At 44.2% G+C, this 19386-nt stretch overlaps 3 protein-coding genes, 1 long non-coding RNA gene and 2 pseudogenes across 4 annotated transcripts; 3 read left to right on the top strand and 3 right to left on the bottom strand.

Annotated features, from left to right (window-relative positions):
- The first annotated feature begins 3981 nt into the window (after nt 1–3981).
- LOC123467056 lies at nt 3982–4350 on the top strand. Its single transcript, XM_045167130.1, has 2 exons — nt 3982–4116; nt 4183–4350. Exons 1-2 carry the CDS (start codon nt 3982–3984, stop codon nt 4348–4350), a joined length of 303 nt encoding a protein of 100 aa, XP_045023065.1.
- Nucleotides 4351–6992: 2642 nt separating this feature from the next.
- On the bottom strand, nt 6993–8142 carry LOC116934947 (annotated as a pseudogene).
- A 4369-nt stretch (nt 8143–12511) lies between these two features.
- Nucleotides 12512–13097, bottom strand: LOC123467073. The gene is made up of 3 exons (XR_006641607.1): nt 13000–13097; nt 12762–12932; nt 12512–12701 (listed from the first exon to the last, which is right to left on the bottom strand). It is a non-coding gene; the product is annotated as an uncharacterized LOC123467073 (long non-coding RNA).
- Nucleotides 13098–13166: 69 nt separating this feature from the next.
- On the top strand, nt 13167–13872 carry LOC123467072 (annotated as a pseudogene).
- Nucleotides 13873–14243: 371 nt separating this feature from the next.
- Nucleotides 14244–15573, bottom strand: LOC116924483 (MFS-type transporter clz9). The gene is made up of 3 exons (XM_045167128.1): nt 15532–15573; nt 14853–15465; nt 14244–14752 (listed from the first exon to the last, which is right to left on the bottom strand). The coding sequence occupies exons 1-3, from the start codon at nt 15571–15573 to the stop codon at nt 14244–14246; spliced, it is 1164 nt and encodes a 387-aa protein (XP_045023063.1).
- Nucleotides 15574–17164: 1591 nt separating this feature from the next.
- On the top strand, nt 17165–19136 carry LOC123467055. Its single transcript, XM_045167127.1, has 5 exons — nt 17165–17900; nt 17961–18248; nt 18313–18492; nt 18546–18770; nt 18889–19136. The coding sequence occupies exons 2-5, from the start codon at nt 18062–18064 to the stop codon at nt 19134–19136; spliced, it is 840 nt and encodes a 279-aa protein (XP_045023062.1). The 5' UTR covers nt 17165–17900; nt 17961–18061.
- Nucleotides 19137–19386: the final 250 nt, after the last annotated feature.

Here is a 19386-nt window from a genome sequence, read left to right as displayed (position 1 = left end):
GACATGGTATTTGCAGGATTGAAGTGGACCGATTGCCTGGTCTACATGGATGATGTAGTCATCTTTGGGAGGGATGCGGAAGAGCATTTGGAAAGACTGGGAAAAGTCTTGTCTTGCTTCCGGAAGGCTAATTTGCAGCTGAAGATGAAAAAATGTGCCTTGCCATTGTATGGACTGTAAAGAAGTTTCGGCCGTACATTTGGGGTATAAAAGTCGTGGTGAAAACCGATCACCATGCCTTATGTTGGCTGATGACCAAGCAAGAGCTAAGTGGGCGATTGGAGAGGTGGAGTTTGTCGTTGCAAGAGTACGACATTGCCATCTGCTACAAGAAAGGAAGTTTACAGGAAGACGCGGATGCCCTATCGCGTTACCCTATACAAGAAGGGGGTGAGGGGGCACAAGCGGTGGCCATCCCAGTCACTGCCATAGGCCTGGATACGCGGTCTTGGGCTGATGGTCAAGACCGGGTGAAGCAGTGGCGATGGATCAAGCAGGTGATGAGCAAGAACGGCACCACGCAGTACGGGAATTTCATGATGAAGGAGGGCTTACTGTACCTGAGGACAATCAGGTTCGGTCAAGAATTTGACCGCCGATGTGTGCCACCGGAGTGGCGGAAGGAAGCGTTGTCATGGGTTCATGACGAACCCACTGCAGGACATCTAGGGCAAGGAAAGACCCTGGAGAAAGCGAGACTAACATTTTATTGGCCCAAAATAGACAGCGCGGTTACCCGCTAAGTCCAAAGCTGCAAAAGTTGCCAGACGCGGAAGCCGGATCAAGGAAAACCGAAGGGGCTGATGGAGATCACACAGGTGGGAGGACCATTCAAGTGGATCGGCATTGATGTCCTTGGCCCGTTCCCACGATCCCGTAGTGGTAATACAAACATTGTGGTGGCGGTTGACTACCTTACAAAATGGGTGGAGGCCAGGGCGTTGTCGGATGCCAAGACCCGGCAAATACCGAACTTCTTTGTCGAGGATGTTGTGCTTCGACACGGATTTCCACGGGAACTGACCTCGGACCAGGGGAAGTATTTTACCGCCGAGGTAACCCGTGAAGTGTTGGCACTGCTGCGACTGTCACATCGCATGACGGTGCCCTACCATCAGCAAGCGAACGGCCTTGTGGAAAGGCAAAACAAGACGCTAGCAACAATGCTCGCGATGTACGTGGACGAAAGCCACGAGGATTGGGACGAATTCCTCGGGTTCGTGATATTGGCCTACAACACTGCGCGACAAGAAAGTAACCAACCATACACCGTTCATGATCGTGTATGGGAGAGAAGCAGTGATTCCGACGGATCTGCTGGTGGCGACGGGGCCAAGCCAGCCAAAACTCGTCAATGCGGAAGATCTGATGAAGGCAATGATGAAGCTGAGAGAAGACGTAAAGGGCAGGCTGGCCATGGTACAGCAACGGCAGAAGACGCAATATGATGCCAGAGTGATAGTGGCACCAGTGTACGAACCCGGAGACCTAGTGTTAATCTTTCGTCCTCAGCGAAAGAAGGGGCTCGCGGAAAAGTTGCTGCATCAATACATGGGGCCTTACTAAGTGATAAGACAGGTTACTGAACTGAACTACGAACTTCGTAAACCAAGTGGGAAAAAGACTATTGTGGTACATGTGTCGCAAATGAAGAAGTTTGTAGTGGAACCGGACGAGGAGTCAGATACCGACAAAGAAAGTGAGTTGGATATCGAGCAAACCGACATCGTCTTGGATATCGAGAGTGCCGACACCGACTCGGGTGTCGCGCGTGCTAACACCGGCTTGGAAGAAGCACGTGCCGATACTGGAGCGGTCTGGGCCACGTGCCGAGGCCGACACGGTTGTGACACCTGAAACCGACACTGAAGTGACACCCCACACCACCTCTACTGGAGCAGCTGTGGAGCTGCTAGCCAGAGGAAGAAAGGGGATAGTGAAGCGCCGCCAGTTGGAGCCGATTGCCGAAATGGACGAAGGCCTACAAGGCGGAGGAGATTCCGCGACTCATTAAGTGGCAGAATCGCTGACGGGTCGTCCAACCAGGAAGAAACGGGCTCCCGGATGGATGAAGAATATGCTGTTATTCACATTGGTCTGTGTCGTTGGCCAAATGGTTCAAGCGAATGAAATGAGAGGAAAGTTCGTTGGGACCGAGGGAGCGGTGTTCCATCCGGAAGGTACGTTGGCACTGGGTGATTCGGAATGGGTTGTCATCTAAGACGAGCCCACCAAGCGGGTAGAGTAAGTAATTAAACTTGTTACCGCTTGGGTAGACGATATGTCGCGTTCCTTCGACAAAGCAGTGACAGGGAATTTCCCTATGGAGGTCAAACCCTTTTTGGAAGGTCCTGCGCTTGACTTGGCTGAAATCAAGGTAAGAGCGGAACGCCGGAGGCGGTAATTCTGGGAGTTGGAACGAGCTCTGAGAGGCGATGGAACCCGGTGGAGGCGTGGATTGATCGATGGAGGTGGCCAGCTGCTTAACTCGCCTTTCGGAACCACTACGACGAAGGACTTGGAAGCAGTGAACTCTAGGCCTGAGTCATTTGACAAGAAGGGTCTGGAGGTGGTGCACCTCCTCCAGGAACAAGCGACCTTGTTAAATGGGACTATGGGGCACCTGGCCGAGCATGAGTCCGAGATCAGTGCTCTCATGGCGGTAACTGGTCAGATGCGGCGGGAGCAGGCACAGCTGAAGAAAGTCTTCAATGATAGCTGGAGTCTCCTCGCCCGAGAGCTACTCTTCGTACAGAAGGTAACGAGGTCTGTGGAGAGGGCAAATAGAGCGCTAGATTGGGCGGCTGAAGTCCTACACGGGTGCCAGACTGGCCTAGCTGATGCAGCCATAGGGAGACTATCACCACTCCTGTGTCCTCCGAATGTACTGGCTCAAGCGCTAGATTCAGTTCCACAAGCCTTGCCTCAAGGCTGGGGACTGACACCAGTATTACAAGGAGGAAATGGCTGGAGAGCGTACCAGGAGGCCAGGGTGGAAGCGGCGCTTGTAAGCGGCAACATTCGGTTGTTTATTCATCTGCCGGTATTCGAATTCAATTATGCCTTGCAGATTTACAGCGTGTTTCCCATGCCGGTAGCAACTAGCAAAGAAGAGTTAGTATCCAATTCATACGCGGGATTGGCTCCATACTTGGGAGTATCACCAGATCGACAGCTGTTCGTTGAGTTCAACGTAGACGAGGCTCGGAAATGCAAAAAATTTACACAAGAAATTAAATAGCTACCGCAATTATTTCTAATCCTAGTCAGCCTATGTCCCGACTAAGATATCTATCTAACTGAAGGTCCACTGACCTGGGCCTCTTTCACGACGACACTGTGAAACCAATCCCGATACCTGTGCCCATTGAGGTGATGAGTCTCAATGCCTCTTAACTTAACTAGACAATGTCAGCACTCGAAACGTTGCCTATCCGTTCCAAGCCCGATACACTGTGTCTGGGATCGGCCCAGCACTATTTAAGTGAATGATTGACTTACGGTTTGCGAATCCATTTCACCAAGCAGGAACAACCCGGGCAGCGTGGGCACCTGGGCAGCGTGGGCACCTGGGCAGCGTGGGTACCTGGACAGCATGGGCAATGTAGGCAGCTGGGCAGAGCGGGCAGCTGGGCAGTTTCACCAAAAGTAAAAAAAAAATTTCACACACCACACGCAGAGTCACTAGAAGTTTCAAAAAAAAATTTCACACACCACACGCAGAGTAACGAAACCATCTACGAAGCAGCACGGCGTGCTCTAAGTGACCACTTCACACCCAGAGTGAACACGGACTTTGAAATGTTCACGTTTCGACAATCAAGACAGCTAGATGGTGAGTCTTTTGATGCATTTCACACGCGACTCCAACAGTCAGCAAAAAACTGTGGTTTCACAGACAAAGACAGGGAAATCAAGGCCAAATTGACAATAGGCTGCACCTTAACCGAGCTCAGACGGAAGATAATGGAAAAGCCAGCAATGACACTGGACGGTGTACTGAACAAGGCAAGAGCCCTAGAGGCAGCAGCCACACAGGCAAACAAAATGGAAAGAGAAACTTCCAACTTCAAACAAAAGTCCTACCATCCTGCAAAACAAAAGGAACGAGCAAACGTAACAATCGTCGAAAATTCCAACTCCGAGTCTGAGGATGATAACACTTTTCAAATCACGACCAAGGGTCTTCAAAACGCCCGGTACAAAGTAGCTGTGAACAACGTCAATATTCCAGTCATCACGGATTCTGGCTCTACAGTGACTCTCGTAGACCGAACAGCCTACCGCCGCCTAGGAAAACCCAAGTTGGCGCAACATCCGTTAAGATATACACGTACAATTTTCGGATAAGACTGTTATCCCCACATCCTGCTGAAGGATTTCTCTCCTATAGTATCTAACAAAGGTTGATTCGGATGCCCAACTTGCCGTTTTCAAAATTGAGTCTGTTGGTGCGCCTTTCTTTGCCACTTTCGAAGCGGAGGCTCCTCGGGTGGAATGAGTGGAGTAGATCGACGTGTCTACTGACTGTCTTTTTGATCCAATGACCAATCGTCGACCCTTTCACTTGACTATGTGGTTTGACCGAGCCCACAAACAGGTTTGCACTCTCCCCTGGCTTACGTAAAGGGAGTGTTGCTTTCCAATAATCTTCCGTTGTTGCAACCGGACATATCTTGACGTCTTGTAAGCGGATTATATTCCGAGAGAGAAGTGGTCCGGCATTCTGCGATTTCCTCAGCCTAGATAAGTTGAACTGAAGACCACTATCTGAAAAACCAACGACGCCGAATCGATCGCGGCCAGTTCTGAAACTCGAAACATCGTTACCAAGGCCAAAAGCATAGCTGTCTTACGTGATAGTCGGATCAGCGATAGTTCCTTGTTGGGCGGAGCGGACTTAAAGAATTTTAATACTAGATCAACATCCCATGTACCCGCATACTTTGGCTTTGGTGGGTTGGAATTAAAAATTCCTTTCATAAGTTTAAGAACAGTCGGTTGTTTTCCTTAATCTTGCCCGTTCACCTGCGGCAGAGTAACCGATAGCATAGACCGATAGACATTAATGGTACTGTAAGCTTTCCCGTTTTGAAAAGAATCGGACAAAAAGGTAATTACGTTGATTAGAGAGCCATGCCAGGGATGGTGACCATTCCTATTGCACCAATCTGTCTACTGGTTCCAGGCGGCTTCGTAGCCAGTGTATGTGGCTGGTCAGTTGCTGGCCAGTATAAGGTCGATAGCTTGGTCCGGAATTCCATCGCTTCTGAAGCGACTCCTGATAATCTCCATGCGATTAAGCACAGAGCGTTGGATGTCAGTAGTGGGTGAGCTTCCCCGTTCGCATCCAACAGCAGGTCTTCGTGGTAGGGAAGGATCCTCGGTATATCGACTGTCGTCTCCAGGAGCAACGGGAACCAGGGTTGGCTGGGCCAATACGGGCAAACTAGTGTCAACTGGGCCTGGTCTTGGTGCATCTTCCGGATGCAGTTCCCTATCAGATTGAATGGTGGGAATCCATATCCCTTGATGTACTTCCAATTGAGTGAGAAGGCAGCTATCATCCATGCTGCTGGGTCAGGGTGCCAGCAGACAAACTCCGGCAACTGAGCGTTCATCTGCAACGCAAATAGATCTGGGTGCCAGCGCTCCCAGATCTTTTGAAAAATCTGACAATTTAGATGCCAGTCCCCCCTGTCCTGGAACGATCTCCTGGATTATATATCTGCCACGACATTAAGAACCCCGGGTAGATATTTTGCTTCTAAAATGATGTTTCACAATTTGCTCCATTTGCCGATTTTTAGCGCTATTTCTAAGAGATAAGGCGATCTTGTGCCCCCGCTTTTATTAATGTGAGCTACCGCTGTCGTATTGTCAATATTAAGCCTGATGGCGCAATTCCGAGAAGCGCTTGCAAAATATTGTAGTGTCAAGAAAGCTGCCAACAATTCTAGTTCATTGATATGGCGCCCGGTATCTTGATTGGACCATTTCCCTCCTGTGCTACAATAGTTGTCCGTCGCGCCCCAACCGGTCATGGATGCGTCCGAAAAGAGCAAGTCTGGGTCTGCGGTTAAAAAAGATTTCCCGAATGACTGATCTAAATGTCGAACCCACCAGTTCAAGTCTGCCCTTGCTTCCTCCGACAATGTTGTTTTTACGACTAAATTTCCCCCTGCCATCTTTTAGTGGTTAATGTACAAATTCTGAATACTTCGTAGATTAGCTTGAGCAAACGGGACCGCCGCTGTGGCCCAATTGAAGTTACCTAATAACGAGGCCAGATCCCAGAGAGCCAACTCTCGGCTGGACAGAAGTCTTTTACAGGCTTGCATAATCGCCTCTTTTTTTACCTGTGGTCAGATCCAGAGTCGAATGAACTGTGTCTATAATCAGCCCCAAAAATTCTATGCTTTGGGTGGGAACGGTTTCCGATTTTTGTTCCTTTACCCCGGCTTCTTCTAGCGTTGATGTGTCTACTGCGACATCTCTAGTCAAAACGTCCCGATCCGAATTCATGATGAGGATGTCATCAAGATAAATCACCAACCTGATTCCTTTCTTCCTCAAAAAGGCCACTACAGGTTTTAAAAGTTTAGTAAATATTCGCGGTGCGGAAGATAACCCAAATGGAAGACAGGTGAACTGATAGATCTTCCCTTTCCATGCGAATAGCAAAAAAACGGCGGTGGGACTGGTGCATCAACACTGTTAAGTACGCGTCAGTGAGGTCTATTTTAGCTAACCAATCGTTCGCTTGAACAATGCTTTTAACTGTTGGTAAGCCTTCCATTTTGAAATGGTTATACACGACAAAGTTATTCAGAGCTTTAAGGTTAATCACTGGACGAAAGCCTCCTGATTTTTTAGGGATTGTAAAAATACTACTGATAAGCCCTATCTCCTGAGCTTCTTCGATCTCCCGTTTCCCCAAAAGAGTGCTGATTTCGAATTCGATAATCTCTATTTGCAAGTTGCCTGTCACTTTATTGGGAGGGGGACCTTTGCGTAGGTGTGGACATAAATTCAATTTGAAGGCCATAAGAGACAATATTCAGCACCCACGGGTCCTTTGAGAACCGGTGCCATGCTGAAGCAAACGAACCCAGCCTTCTCCCTACTGGGGTGGGCGTTTTATCGACTGGTGAATTAATTTTAAGAGGAGGAGAGACATAACTGCTTTGATGTGAGAATCCTGGATTTTTGTTGCCGTAACCCTTGTCGAATTGGTTGCGGTAAGGGTGACGATCCTTCCTGTGATCATGCCATCCTCCTCTCGACTCGCGCATATGGCGATTGTTGGATGATCCGCCATTTCTGTTCACCGCGTTCAACTTAGCTTCGTCGTCTGCCGATCTCACCATGGCTTTTAGGAAGTAGCGTTCAAATAGTTGATTAGACTCCGATAAATTAAAATTTTCCTGGTCTTCCACGAGGGATTCCATCTTCGGATCTGTCTGACGGATGATGTTTCGTCGTCTAGACTTCGTGATGTGGTTGTATGCCACTCCCCACAGCTGCAGGGCCGTCTCCAGCGCTTCTTTACGGTCGGGATCGGTCATGCGGGTACCGAGATATAGTAGGGGTCTACCAATGTCTAAAATTTTGAACTGTAGAGCTAGGAGAACTTTTTCACGTTGATCTATGTTAAGTTAAGATGCTGAAGAGTTCTTCAAGGACGTCAGCCTTCGAAAAAGGTATCATCCAAAGCCGGACAATGCATATTTAGAGCTAACTGATAAATCATACTTGTTCCGAAGAAGTTTCACTTTTGCTAGTTGCAGGCCTCTTGCCATAACTATTTTGGCTAACTTAGCTTGATGACGGAGTACCTTACAGGAAATGACCGTAGGGGGCTTCTCTGCCTCCGTCTTCTTCTTCTTCTTCTTCTTAATCTTTCTTCTTCTTGGCTGTCGAGCTATGAGACTCGTCAGATGAGCTTGTCGAAGCTGACTCGGATGTACTGCTGTCACTGCTGTCACTTGATGGAAATCCCGATCTCTTCCTTTTCTTCGGGGATTCACTAATCTTTTTATCTGGAAACTCCTCCTGATTGAGGCCCAAATCTATTTCGGTGTCGTCTGGTGGGCGTTGCGAGCCCTGCAAATCATTACCACCATCGCCCGAACTTGACATCTTAACGGTACTAGAGCTTAAAAAGGTCTGAGGCTTATGGTACCAGAGGGTCTTTTGACATTGGTTTTGTGGCTTTGAATAGCTAATAGAGTGTAGGTCAACACCGCTAGAAGGCGAACGAATTTATGTAATACAACTCAAAAGAACCACTGCCCCTTAAAGGTGCTTTACAGGTTCAAATCTCACACAATTGTCACACTGTTGCAGGAACGGCCTATATCTGTCCAGGGGACGGGGGAAATCTGTAAGCGGAAAAATGGCTTTCAAACTGGGCTTGATGCACATGACCAACGCAATGACGGTCTGAAAAGACACCAGCAGTGCTCTCAAAGTAAAGACAAAGTTCCCCAGGTTGTTCAAGGGAATTGGAAAGCTGAAAGATTTCTCCGTCAAAAACTCCACATCGACAGATCCGTCAAGCCGGTAGCCAACACTCGTCGTCGAATCCCCTCCATCTCCGAGTTCCCGTCGAAAAGGAACTCAAACACTTAGTTGAAATGGACATCATTGAGCCAGTTGGCGGCCCAACACCGTGAATCTCTCCTACCGTTGTCACCACGAAGCCGCACGACAACACCAAAGTAAGAATCTGCGTCTACATGACAGAAGCTAACAAAGCCATTGAAAGGGAGCGTCATGTCACACCCACGCTTGATGACATTTTATCTGACCTAGATGGAGCAGTGATGTTCTCGGCTTTGGACCTGGCTCACGGCTACCATCAACTGGAGCTGGACGAAGAAAGCCGATTCATCACAACCTTTTCTACTCACGTGGGGCTCTGGCGGTACAAACGTCTTTTCTTCGGAGTAAATTCAGCGGCGGAGTTGTGCCAAACTGCCATTCGTCAGACTCTCACTGGCTTAGATGGTGCCATCAACGTCAGTGACGATATCCTTGTTTGGGGAAAGAACACAGAGGAACACGACCGCCGCCTCAACGCAGTGCTATCAAAGCTAAATCATGTGAACATCACTTTAAACGAAGCAAAGTGTCGATTCCGCCAAGCTAAAATCAAGTTCTATGGATTCATTTTCTCACGGGAGGGCATTCAAGCAGATCCTGAAAAAATAGCGGCAGTGATCTCCCTCAACACTCCTGAATCATGCGACGCAGTGAGAAGCTTCCTCAGCATGGCAAATTACGTGCGGCGATTTATACCCGGCTTTGCTGACGTCACAGCACCCCTACGGGAACTAACAAAAAAAGACGCAACCTTCCAATGGACGGCCGATTGTAAGGCATCCGTCAACTCCATCAAAGAACTATTGGCCAACGAGCCAGTCCTGGCGTGCTTCAACACAAATATCCCGTCCGAAATCCTAGTCGATGCAAGCCCGGTTGGATTAGCCGCAATATTGACTCAACGGTATGGAGACAACGATTTCCGCATCATCGCGTTTGCAAGCAAGTCGCTAAGTGCCGTTGTGGCACTCCCAACTCGAACGAGAAACACTCGCGATACTCTGGGGTTGCCCATACTTTCATATTTATATTTTTGGAAAACCGGTGACAGTACTCAGTAATCACAAACCGTTAATCTCCATCTTCAATGGCGTGTCGCATCGCAACACGAGATTGGAAAGATGGAGCCTCAAAGTAGCTCCATACAACACGACCATCAAGCATATTTCGGGTGCAACAAACCCAGCTGACTACCTGTCGCGCCCTCCGATCGCCGTCACTCATGACGCGATTGCTACTAAAACGGCAGAACAACACGTCAACTTCCTCACAGCGTCTTTCATCCCGAAATCGATGACCATCCCCGAGGTCCAAGAAGCATCTGTAACTGATCCAGAAATTCAAGCAGTAATCAAGGCGGTGACATAACAAAACTGGACAAATTTGAAGACATCAACGTACTTCAAATGTCTTGATCAGCTAGCGGTAAGCACTGACGGAAAAACGCTTACAAAAAATAACAAGTTGTGCATCACTCGAGCGCTGCAGGCAAAAGCAATTCAATTGGCCCACCAAGGCCATCAAGGAGTGTCAAAAAAAGAACAAAGGAGCTGATTAGAAACAAAATCTGGTTTCCCATTATCAACAAAGCTGTGGAAATGGCAATCCTGAGGTGTCTTCCGTGTCAGGCATGCACCGCCTCTCACAAAAAGAAACCGGTGGTGATGTCTCCAATGCCGTCGGGCCCGTGGGTTAATCTCAGCATGGAATTTTACTCTCTCCCACCAGGTGAAGAGGTATTCGTCGTCATTGACGATTACTCCCGTTTTCCAGAAGTACACCATGTGAAATCCACGTCGGCCAGAAGTACAATCGCATGTCTCGAACGTCGGAATCCCAAATGTCATTCACGCTGACAATGGTCCGCCATTCAACGGATCAGAATTTGCAGAGTATATGAAGAAAATGGGAATTCGTCTGCGAAAAGTCACCCCGGTTTGGGCCCCAGTCAACGGAGAAGTTGAAAGGATCATGCAGCCCATCACCAAAATGATTCAAACCACCGGCGTGGAAGGAAAGAATTGAAAAGATGGCTTGGAACGCTTTCTCTTAAGCTACCGAGCCACACCACACACCGTTACGGGTTTCTCTCCAGCTAAACTCCTTTTCAACAGGGAACTTAAAACCCTATTGCCGGAAGTACCGTGGGAGAATGCAGATCATCTTGGTGACCATCATCGCCAGGCCCGCGTGAATGATAGCGAAGCCAAAAAAATTGCAGACTATGCCAACAGCAGTCGCTACCGGATACCATCTTCACTTCAAGTTGGCGACATGGTGCTCCTGCGCAATGACAAAAAATTGAAAAATAAAATGGCCCCAGCCTTCTTTCCCGAACCACTAACCATAGCTAAAAAGACTGGCAGCATGATCACAGCATCATCAACAAAAAAGTCGGTCACCAGAAATTCTTCTTTCTTTAAGCCTTTCCATGGCGGGGATCCCGTGTCTTTGGAAAGCGAGGTTGCTGGAGCCCCGCCGCCTACCGCCCTTCCACCTCACAATCCTACTCCGCCGGATGCTGCAGATGAAACATTCCATGGAATTGTGGCTGAGCTGCCGGTACCCCAAGGCGGAGACGACTTCAACGGGTGGCCGGAAGCAGAAATATTACTTCCAGCACCACATTAAAGGGAACCCTTTGATGCAGACAATTTCCCTCCTCTGCCATCCGACGAAGACGATGACGCGCCACAGACTCCGGCTGCACCAGAGCGTCGCGGATCACGGCCCAGGAGACGTCCGGATCCTCTTCACTACGTGGGGAAGGGCATACAAGGGAAAAAGCAAGACCGCAACAACTAACAAATTTAAATTATTTGTCGCATTTAACGTTGCTATCCCAACTCGCACCCTGTCAAATGTTATTCCCTATGTAATAGTAGACCCGCAGCCCACTAAAACCATCCCGAAATTCAGATAACCACAAACTGTAATTCCCACGTCATGCTATCATGTATTCCGTGTCATTTATCTAAAGTGGGGAGAAATGTAACATTCCCAAATATGGCAACGTCGCTCCGATAGCCGTTAGCTGAGCGCAGTTGAAATATAGCCATCCAGGAATAAACAAGGTCATCAAGTTATCTCCCCTCATCGTCTTTATTCTAGCGCTAGGTCCGAGCTCCACCCTTGAGTTAGGACGTTACAGAGAAGATATTCGAAACCACTCTTGTCAGACCGAATCAACCCTACTAGCACTCCGCCGTCACAGGGACATCCGTGAGATTTCCAGCACGTCCGGGCTGGAGATCCGTTTTGCCGTCGGAAAGATGTCACAGGGACTTCCTAATGTCCCCTCTTGGGGACGTCTGAATAATGATATCAAATGGATATCATTTTTCGGATATCTCTCGTCTGTCCCAACCTGAATCTCATCGGGATGTAAATTTATGGATATCCCTGTGACGTCCACATCACGTTCAATCAGGATATGAACCGGTAACGTACGGACTTATCCAGGACTTAAACCGGAATAACATTTCGGTTCAATTTGATTAAATTAAAAATTAATTAAGGCCTTGAAAAACTTGTTTATTATACACTGGCGGGCATTACATTGTAGAAATACACACAATAGAGGAAGATAGCAGCGCGTACAATCATGTCTTACGAACGCACTTTTCTGTAGTTTAAGACACCAAGGTGCGTTCGTAAACTATGGTTATACGATTATCTTACTCTATAGAAATAAATTCCAGCAGCATCAATCAATCAAATCCGCATGACAACAGGCCAGCACTGTTGTGCGGAGTCACGTGGTGATCCACTTACCACCATGCATGATACAAATTTTTGAGAGGTGAACGGAAACCAATTCTTTTCCGTTCACTGAACATCCTAAAAAGTGAATCATACATTATCAAGGCTTAAAAAAGATATATTTTAAGATACTTTACGAATTTTCAATTTGGCGGTTGATCAACGTGAACTGTCTCCCCTTCGGCTGGTGGTTCATCAATTTGATCGTTGCCAGGTGCAGCTGCCTCTTCTGATCTTACTTGTTCTGGGGATCTTTTCATTAAATTCTTTTGTTTCCCATTCCAGCTCACTCTGTTTGGCGTTCCTAAATTGAGGAACACCTTTTACGCCCTCTAAAGAAAGAAAACAAGATAACAACTATTGAAATTAACTTGAAAATTAAATAAACGAACCGAAGATTGCACGAGTAATTGGCGATTTGTCGAGACCGTGTTTGCGAATTCCATTACGCAATTTCCCTTCCCAATTACATCCAGCTCTCACTTTGAGAGAAAAATTTTAGTCCACGCCCGTTTAATTGCGTCTGACATAGATGATCCTCCAATGCCACGGATTAATGCGGTCTGAAATGAAAAATAAAAAATTAAACCATAAGCTTAACTTTTTCCAATCAAATTATTTTTAAGTTACCAGTTTAAAATACTTGTCTTTGTCGGCTAGGCTCTCCTCGAACGGCATGTAAAGTTTGTAAGGTTGTGTTGGTTCATGTAAAGTTTAACATATTTTTCTCAGCTATTGTACTAGTAGTCATCGTTATTCATGTTACTTACATACACATCTTGGTACTTTTGTTAGGTTTGAAGAAAACGGTACAATCTCATTGTATCATAAATCTGAAAAAGAGAAGATTCCCAGGACTGTTCTTGCTTGGAGCTGTATGTTGACAATGAACTCATCAATTTCTCGAGTTGATGGTAGACTGGACTCAACTAAATACAGCAATCTCCTAGAACAGCATGTGCTGCCATTGAGACAAAAGACTGCATCGAACATGATTCAATATGTTCATGACTGGTAAGTTACCAATTTCTAAATTACGTAATTGATGTGACGTTTCAGTACAAGATTGTTGTTCTTTATTCAGGTTTCCAGTCCATTATTCTACTGCCGTGAAAAAGTATTATATTGAACACAAAAATTGGTTGATTCTTCTCGACTGGCCAAGGTGTTTTGGTGACGTGATTTCTGTAGAATCATTTATTGGAAGGAGATGCTCAACGAGCTGACTGAAAAGAATGTTAAAGTTTTTAGTGAGCAGCGCTTATGGGAAGAAATTTACAAAGTTTGGCAGAAGGTATGCACTGAAGACTTTGTTCAACGTCGTCTAAACGATATTTCAGTCAGTCTTGAGCGAGTGGTCAAGAAAAATGGTGATTATGTTGACTAAGTATTCTGTTTCTTTTTACTCTCTTAACAGATAATACAAACTATCTGAAAGACTCAATGGTTCATTATTTAGGCCTACACAACAACTGGATTGTGTTACATAATGCTGTTACCATTTAGTCGCAAGAGATGAGGAATAGGTAGAAGAAATCTTTCTTTGTCTATTTCAATGTATTTTCATATCCAGTTCTTCATTAAGAAACAGTGAGATGACAAAAAAATTAATTGTGTTTATTACACAAACAGAGAATGCTTGATAAATAAATTAGACACACATAGTAAGTCGTACACAGAAGATTGAGGAATCGTTCGTGTAAATGACTCAATCAATCAAATAATTTTGTGTTAAAAAAGCTGGTTTTTTAGCATTTCGAGGCTGACGGTTTGTGATTGCAAATTACTCCTTTTCGTGAACTGCATTCACATTGCGTTTACCAGCGACGCCTTTTCAATTTTCTGGGAAGTTTTCTTTATTCGACAAGCGAGGCTTAGCCGCTCGTGTTCTCTTCGATTTCTCCTTTTCCATCTCCTTTTTTTTTATTTTTATAATCCGTTTCTAGTTGAGCCATTTCCTCGGGATCAGTTAACACGCGGCTTCTTCCAATACGGATTCTGCTCTTGTGTCTAGGACCATTTTGTATGACTTTTGGAATGGGCATAATTTCTGCTAAACGCACACGATTCGCCGTCATATTCGCTCTAAGGGGAGTTTCACATTTGGCCGATCTTGATTGACTTGTTCCATCTCCTCCTTCAACGGTTTCTCTATCACTATTTCCCAGTGGTTGCCGATTATCGACTTCTGTCGAAGCCACTGTGCTGCCTAAAACATAACAGTCACGAGTCAGAATGTTCCCTTCTTCCTTTGCAAAATCCATTTCATCATCTTCGTCCTCCGCCGTCTGAATTTTATTCGAACCTTCGATCTCTATGGACTGCTGTGGGGTCTGTATTTCATGACCAACTAGATCTTGTGCATTATTTTGTTGCGATGGAGCTAATAAACGAACGGTAAAAAATGTAGAAAAAGTTGCTTTAATTATTTAAAAAAATTTAAAAACTATAACAAAAACCAGAATAGGAAGTTTGTCTAGTACCTTGCAGATCAGTAATCAAAGCTGATGAGAAACGCGGGTCTTCCGGTTGTAACATTGTGAAAGGGTAGATCCCAGCTCTTTTGAAACCAGAAATTAAATTAGATGGAGTCATAGCCTTATGGAAAGGATCCCTTGATAATCCTGCTACTTCATGGATGGTGATTCGCTTGCCAGGATTATTGCGATACCATTCCATGTGAGCTGTCATAATATACTTTTTTAGCGCTGCAAACACCGACACATCCAACGGTTGTAGCTTATGGGAGGTGTGGGGAGGCAAAGTAATAAGCTCCATGCCGTAGTCTTTTGCTTTCTTAACAACTAGGTAATCCAAGTGAGCAGAGAAATTATCCCAAACGATTAGGACTGCATTTTCTTGGCTGCTTTGCACATAATGCTGTACATGATCTATGACATCAACCATGATGTTCCCATCAACCCAACCAGTTCCGTTTGCAAAAGCAATTGAACCAGGAACTGAGTTATTCATACTTTTTCGGTTGACATTCTTTAGCGGAAAGACATAAGCTGGAGGAATAAAACCTCCTGCAGCGTTTCCAAAGCATATCATAGAAACATTAGTTCCTCGTTCTGCACCGGTGGTTTGACGAACCTTAAAGAATTAAATTAATGAAATACCGACAAATACTTCGAAAAAATAACAGTTTACGGTATTTACCTGCTTAGTACCACGGATAGCTACAACGGATTCAGGGGCCATCACCGTTTGATTGCTAGTTTCATCAATATTAAATATTCGATGTGGTGGATACTGATGACGGGCAAAAATAGAAGCCAACTTCTGTTAATAAGCGTGAACAACTGGGTAGTTGAAGCCGGCAGCTCGAGCTTGACTTGTAGCTTCAGCTTTTCTTAGAGATAGGCAGTCGTTCCTCTTCATAAACGAAGTGAACCAATCTTCTCCAGCAGTATGATATTCATGCCACATTGCAGGACATTAAATTCCATTACCGAGCACAAAGCTGTAAACGAGCTTTCTCACTTCACTAGGAGTCAAGGAATAATTGCTCTGCATTGCAAGCTTCAGATATTCAACGAGCTCCTCCTCTTCTTCATATTTCAGGATTTGCCTGTGATGCACTTTATTCGATAAATAGTTATCAGGGATGGAGGCAAGATGTTTCACTTTTGAAAGTGAGTGAAAAGGGTAGTCTTAGAAATGCCATAACTTTCTGCTACTTTTCTATATGAAATCTTCTGCCATTTAAGATCGTGATGTAATTTCAACTGTCTGAGAGCACTAATCAATATTTCTCTTGGCATCTTTTCCTTTTTCCTGTGGTAGTTACGAACCATATTGAAACCTGTAATGTTCCAACACGTTTTCATTTTAGTATTTCAGTATTTCAGTATAGTTGAGTCAACAAAAGTGAAATCATAACTCACTAGTGTATAAATCCTGACTTTTACAAGTGAAGAATATATTGAACAATCCAGGTGTCATTCAGGGTGTCACTACAGTCTTTCGTCTACGTTGGCTTTTTGACTATTTTACTAGGGCCAGGGTTGTTACTAAACAGAAGTAAAAAAGTCACGTGTTTACAAGGGTGGAGTTATAGCCAGATAAACGACCACCCACCGACAAAAACAAGGGGAAAAGTTAAAAAATAAAGGCATCTAAACTTTTTTTATATTATCTCCACTGATACGTAACAGAATTCAAAGAAGACAGCACTTCTGAAAGAGAAATGAATTTCATTTTCATTAGTGCGTCTTTTAATCAAAATAATTCAGCCGTTGTAGAGAAAAATTTTGTTCCATTTTTACCCTGGCTCTGTTCCGTTTAACCCTAATTTTTGTTTTTTTTTTCATTTTTTCCTCTTGACATTTTATTAAATAACTATGAAAGAGTTGGACGAAAAAAAAAAATTACGGAATGTAAAACAATGCAAGGGAATCACTACTATACTTTTTTTTTCGTTTTTCTTGTAAAAAAAAATTTGGGAGCGTAAAAAAAAAATGTCCCAAATAGCCCCGGTCTCCCCTACACTTGTGGAAAAGGAGAGCAGAAGACGGATTTCAAAGATTCCAGATGACTTGTGGCAATAACCAGCAGAAGACTGAACAAGCACGAGAAAAACATTTTCCATGTAGGGCTGTGGAGCCCCTACGCAAACAGGATACCTTACAACATTGCATTGGTGATTCTAAATTTATAAATTTTTGAATTTTATTTCTAAAATTATTAAACGCGTTACGAACGGCTCACTCCCAAATTTTTCTGCATTTCCATTTGAGAATTATATGCAGACTTTGAAAAAACTAATAAGAAAGAGTGACAAGCCCTTACAACAGATAGCGAAGCGTTTGGTAGAGTTGGGAAATTTTGACTTTGCCAAAAACAAGAAGGAAGTGTCAGTTCACAATCGTGTTTTCCGTTTCGAGCATGACAAAGGCCCCTTACTGCCCGGTCTCCGCTTCCGTTCAATAATCCAGTACAGGGAATTGAGGGTGGGTCCATGGCATTTGACTTGTAAAATTCCGAATTCATGTATCTATCTGAAGGATATGACTGTCTTTTGCATAGAAAACATTATTAAAACAGAGAACAACTCTTTATTTATTGGTCGGCGATTCAATCAAACAAGTGATCTCTACTCTTATCCTATTAGATCTTCTTGTTACCACATCTATTCTGTAAGTCTTTTATCTGATCGCTTAGAGGCCTTGCCAATAGATTTGTTTCAAGTAAAAGCTGTTCAACTTCCTATTCCTTCACGAAATGGATCTTTTGCAGTATTTCCTTTGCATTTTGAAAATCACCATTAAGTTTAATGAATTAATGTAGTATTTTGTAAATTTTTTGAAACCTTTTTTAGCCTAAATTTGCAATTGTCGAGGAAATCACTGAAGATGTTGATGATGTTGACAAGTGGGTGGAAGTTGTATGTGAGAGTTGGTTTGATGGTGAATACTGTTTATTTCCTCCGAAAAGCAAAGAAAAATATATTACGACTTATGTAAAAACATGTCATCAACCAGACTCAAGTTGGGTCAAATATCCTGCAAAATTAATCAAAACATATGGTGAGAGAGTAAGTCCTTAATTATTTCATTGTCCTGTGTTTAAATCTTGTATTCATTTAGCATCTTACGATGAAGCAAGACAAAAACTCAATAAAGCAGTTAAGGGGGATGATCTGTGTACAACCGACGCAGATAAAAGGAAAAAAACCAGAAAATCGCGAATGTCAAAATTTTCCCGAGAAGATAAAAATGAAGATGATGACATGGCAATCAATCGTTCAAAGAAAACATCTTTTAAAAGAATTCGGCAATTCCCGGCTAGTGGCAGCGAAGACGAAATGGCGAATTCTCCTGTTCCGCCAAAACCACCAGCAATTGCATTAGCCAATACCAAGCTTTCCTCACAAAGTCAGATTACAGTCCTTTACTTTTTTTAATTCTCGTAAACTAATGTTGTATAAACGTAATTTAGGCAATCTACAATCTCAACGTTCTTGCATCAAAAGAACAAAAAGTTTGCCATCAAACAGTAAGAAGCCAACCAGAAATGAGAATGTGAGATGCTTTCCTGAAAAGCAAACAGGTTTGCGAGATACAACTAGCAAGCCAAATGACTCGTTTAAAGACGACAGCGACATACTTTCGTTTTCAGGTAAATAATTGAAATATTGATTCAAAAAAAATTTTTACGGTAATTTTGTACAGATCGAACTCATCATTTTTCCACCCGATATCGTCCTGTAAATTACGGGTATTCTGTTCCAGAATTTGGAGATGAAGGCGAATTTCAGTTAATGGACACTGATTTGAACCAGTCAAACAGTGAAAATCCAGCAAACACCAGAATTAATCATGCGAGACATGGATCTGAAAAGCATAGTTTGCAACCTAATACGTCCAGCAACAGCATTGACACAATTGAAGATGATGGTAATATTTCCAAAAATATTCAATTGCCGTTTTCAGGTGAATATTTAAAATACCAGCACTATCAATATTTATTTTTTTTTTACCCAAAATGTATCAATTTACAATTAATATTGTTTAGGCCAAGCTGTGCATTTTTCTACTAGACATCGTCCAGTAAATTACGGTTACTCTGTTCCATCATTAAGCGATGAAGAAGACTCTACGGACACTTGGACTTCTGCTATGGAACCTGAGAAAGCAAAAACCAAATCGTTTCATGAAAGTGACACCAATCATTCAGTTACTAAAGCAAAATTAGCGCTGTCATCAACAAGTATGGCAGGTAGGGCAATTTTCTTCAGATTTTTCGTATCAAATGGAATATAAATCTTTATACGGCACGATTTTCATTTTCTAGGGAAGTCAGATTCAGACAAAGGAAAGAGTTTGTTACCATCATCCAATAATAAACAGCAAAAAGTGCTTGGTCAGGATCCCAGTCAGCTGTTTCTCATCGTTTCCCCAATGACAAAGTGGCTTGTGAATCCCAACCCCATTATTCCCTTTACGACAATGACAACGCATCTCCGAGATCCGAGCCATATCATTCCCGGTACGACAATAACAAAGCGTCTGC

The sequence above is a fragment of the Daphnia magna genome, unplaced genomic scaffold (assembly GCF_020631705.1).
Source record: "Daphnia magna isolate NIES unplaced genomic scaffold, ASM2063170v1.1 Dm_contigs141, whole genome shotgun sequence".
In the NCBI taxonomy this organism is placed as follows: domain Eukaryota; kingdom Metazoa; phylum Arthropoda; class Branchiopoda; order Diplostraca; family Daphniidae; genus Daphnia; species Daphnia magna.
The sequence above is the reverse complement of the archived record's forward strand: the minus strand, read 5'-3'. Positions and strand labels throughout refer to the sequence as shown.

Bases quoted from the DNA above. Each gene is read 5' to 3' on its own strand.
- LOC123467056 (XM_045167130.1), top strand. From the start codon at position 3,982: ATGACACTGGACGGTGTACTGAACAAGGCAAGAGCCCTAGAGGCAGCA. The intron at 4,117-4,182 runs GTAACAATCGTC...ATCACGACCAAG, and splicing joins AACAAAAGGAACGAGCAAAC to GGTCTTCAAAACGCCCGGTA.
- LOC116924483 (XM_045167128.1), bottom strand. From the start codon at position 15,573: ATGGCCCCTGAATCCGTTGTAGCTATCCGTGGTACTAAGCAG. The intron at 15,466-15,531 runs GTAAATACCGTA...TAATTCTTTAAG, and splicing joins CTATCCGTGGTACTAAGCAG to GTTCGTCAAACCACCGGTGC. The intron at 14,753-14,852 runs GTACTAGACAAA...TTCGTTTATTAG, and splicing joins TTTGATTACTGATCTGCAAG to CTCCATCGCAACAAAATAAT.
- LOC123467055 (XM_045167127.1), top strand. From the start codon at position 18,062: ATGTCAAAATTTTCCCGAGAAGATAAAAATGAAGATGATGACATGGCA. The intron at 18,249-18,312 runs GTCAGATTACAG...AACGTAATTTAG, and splicing joins TACCAAGCTTTCCTCACAAA to GCAATCTACAATCTCAACGT. The intron at 18,493-18,545 runs GTAAATAATTGA...AATTTTGTACAG, and splicing joins CGACATACTTTCGTTTTCAG to ATCGAACTCATCATTTTTCC.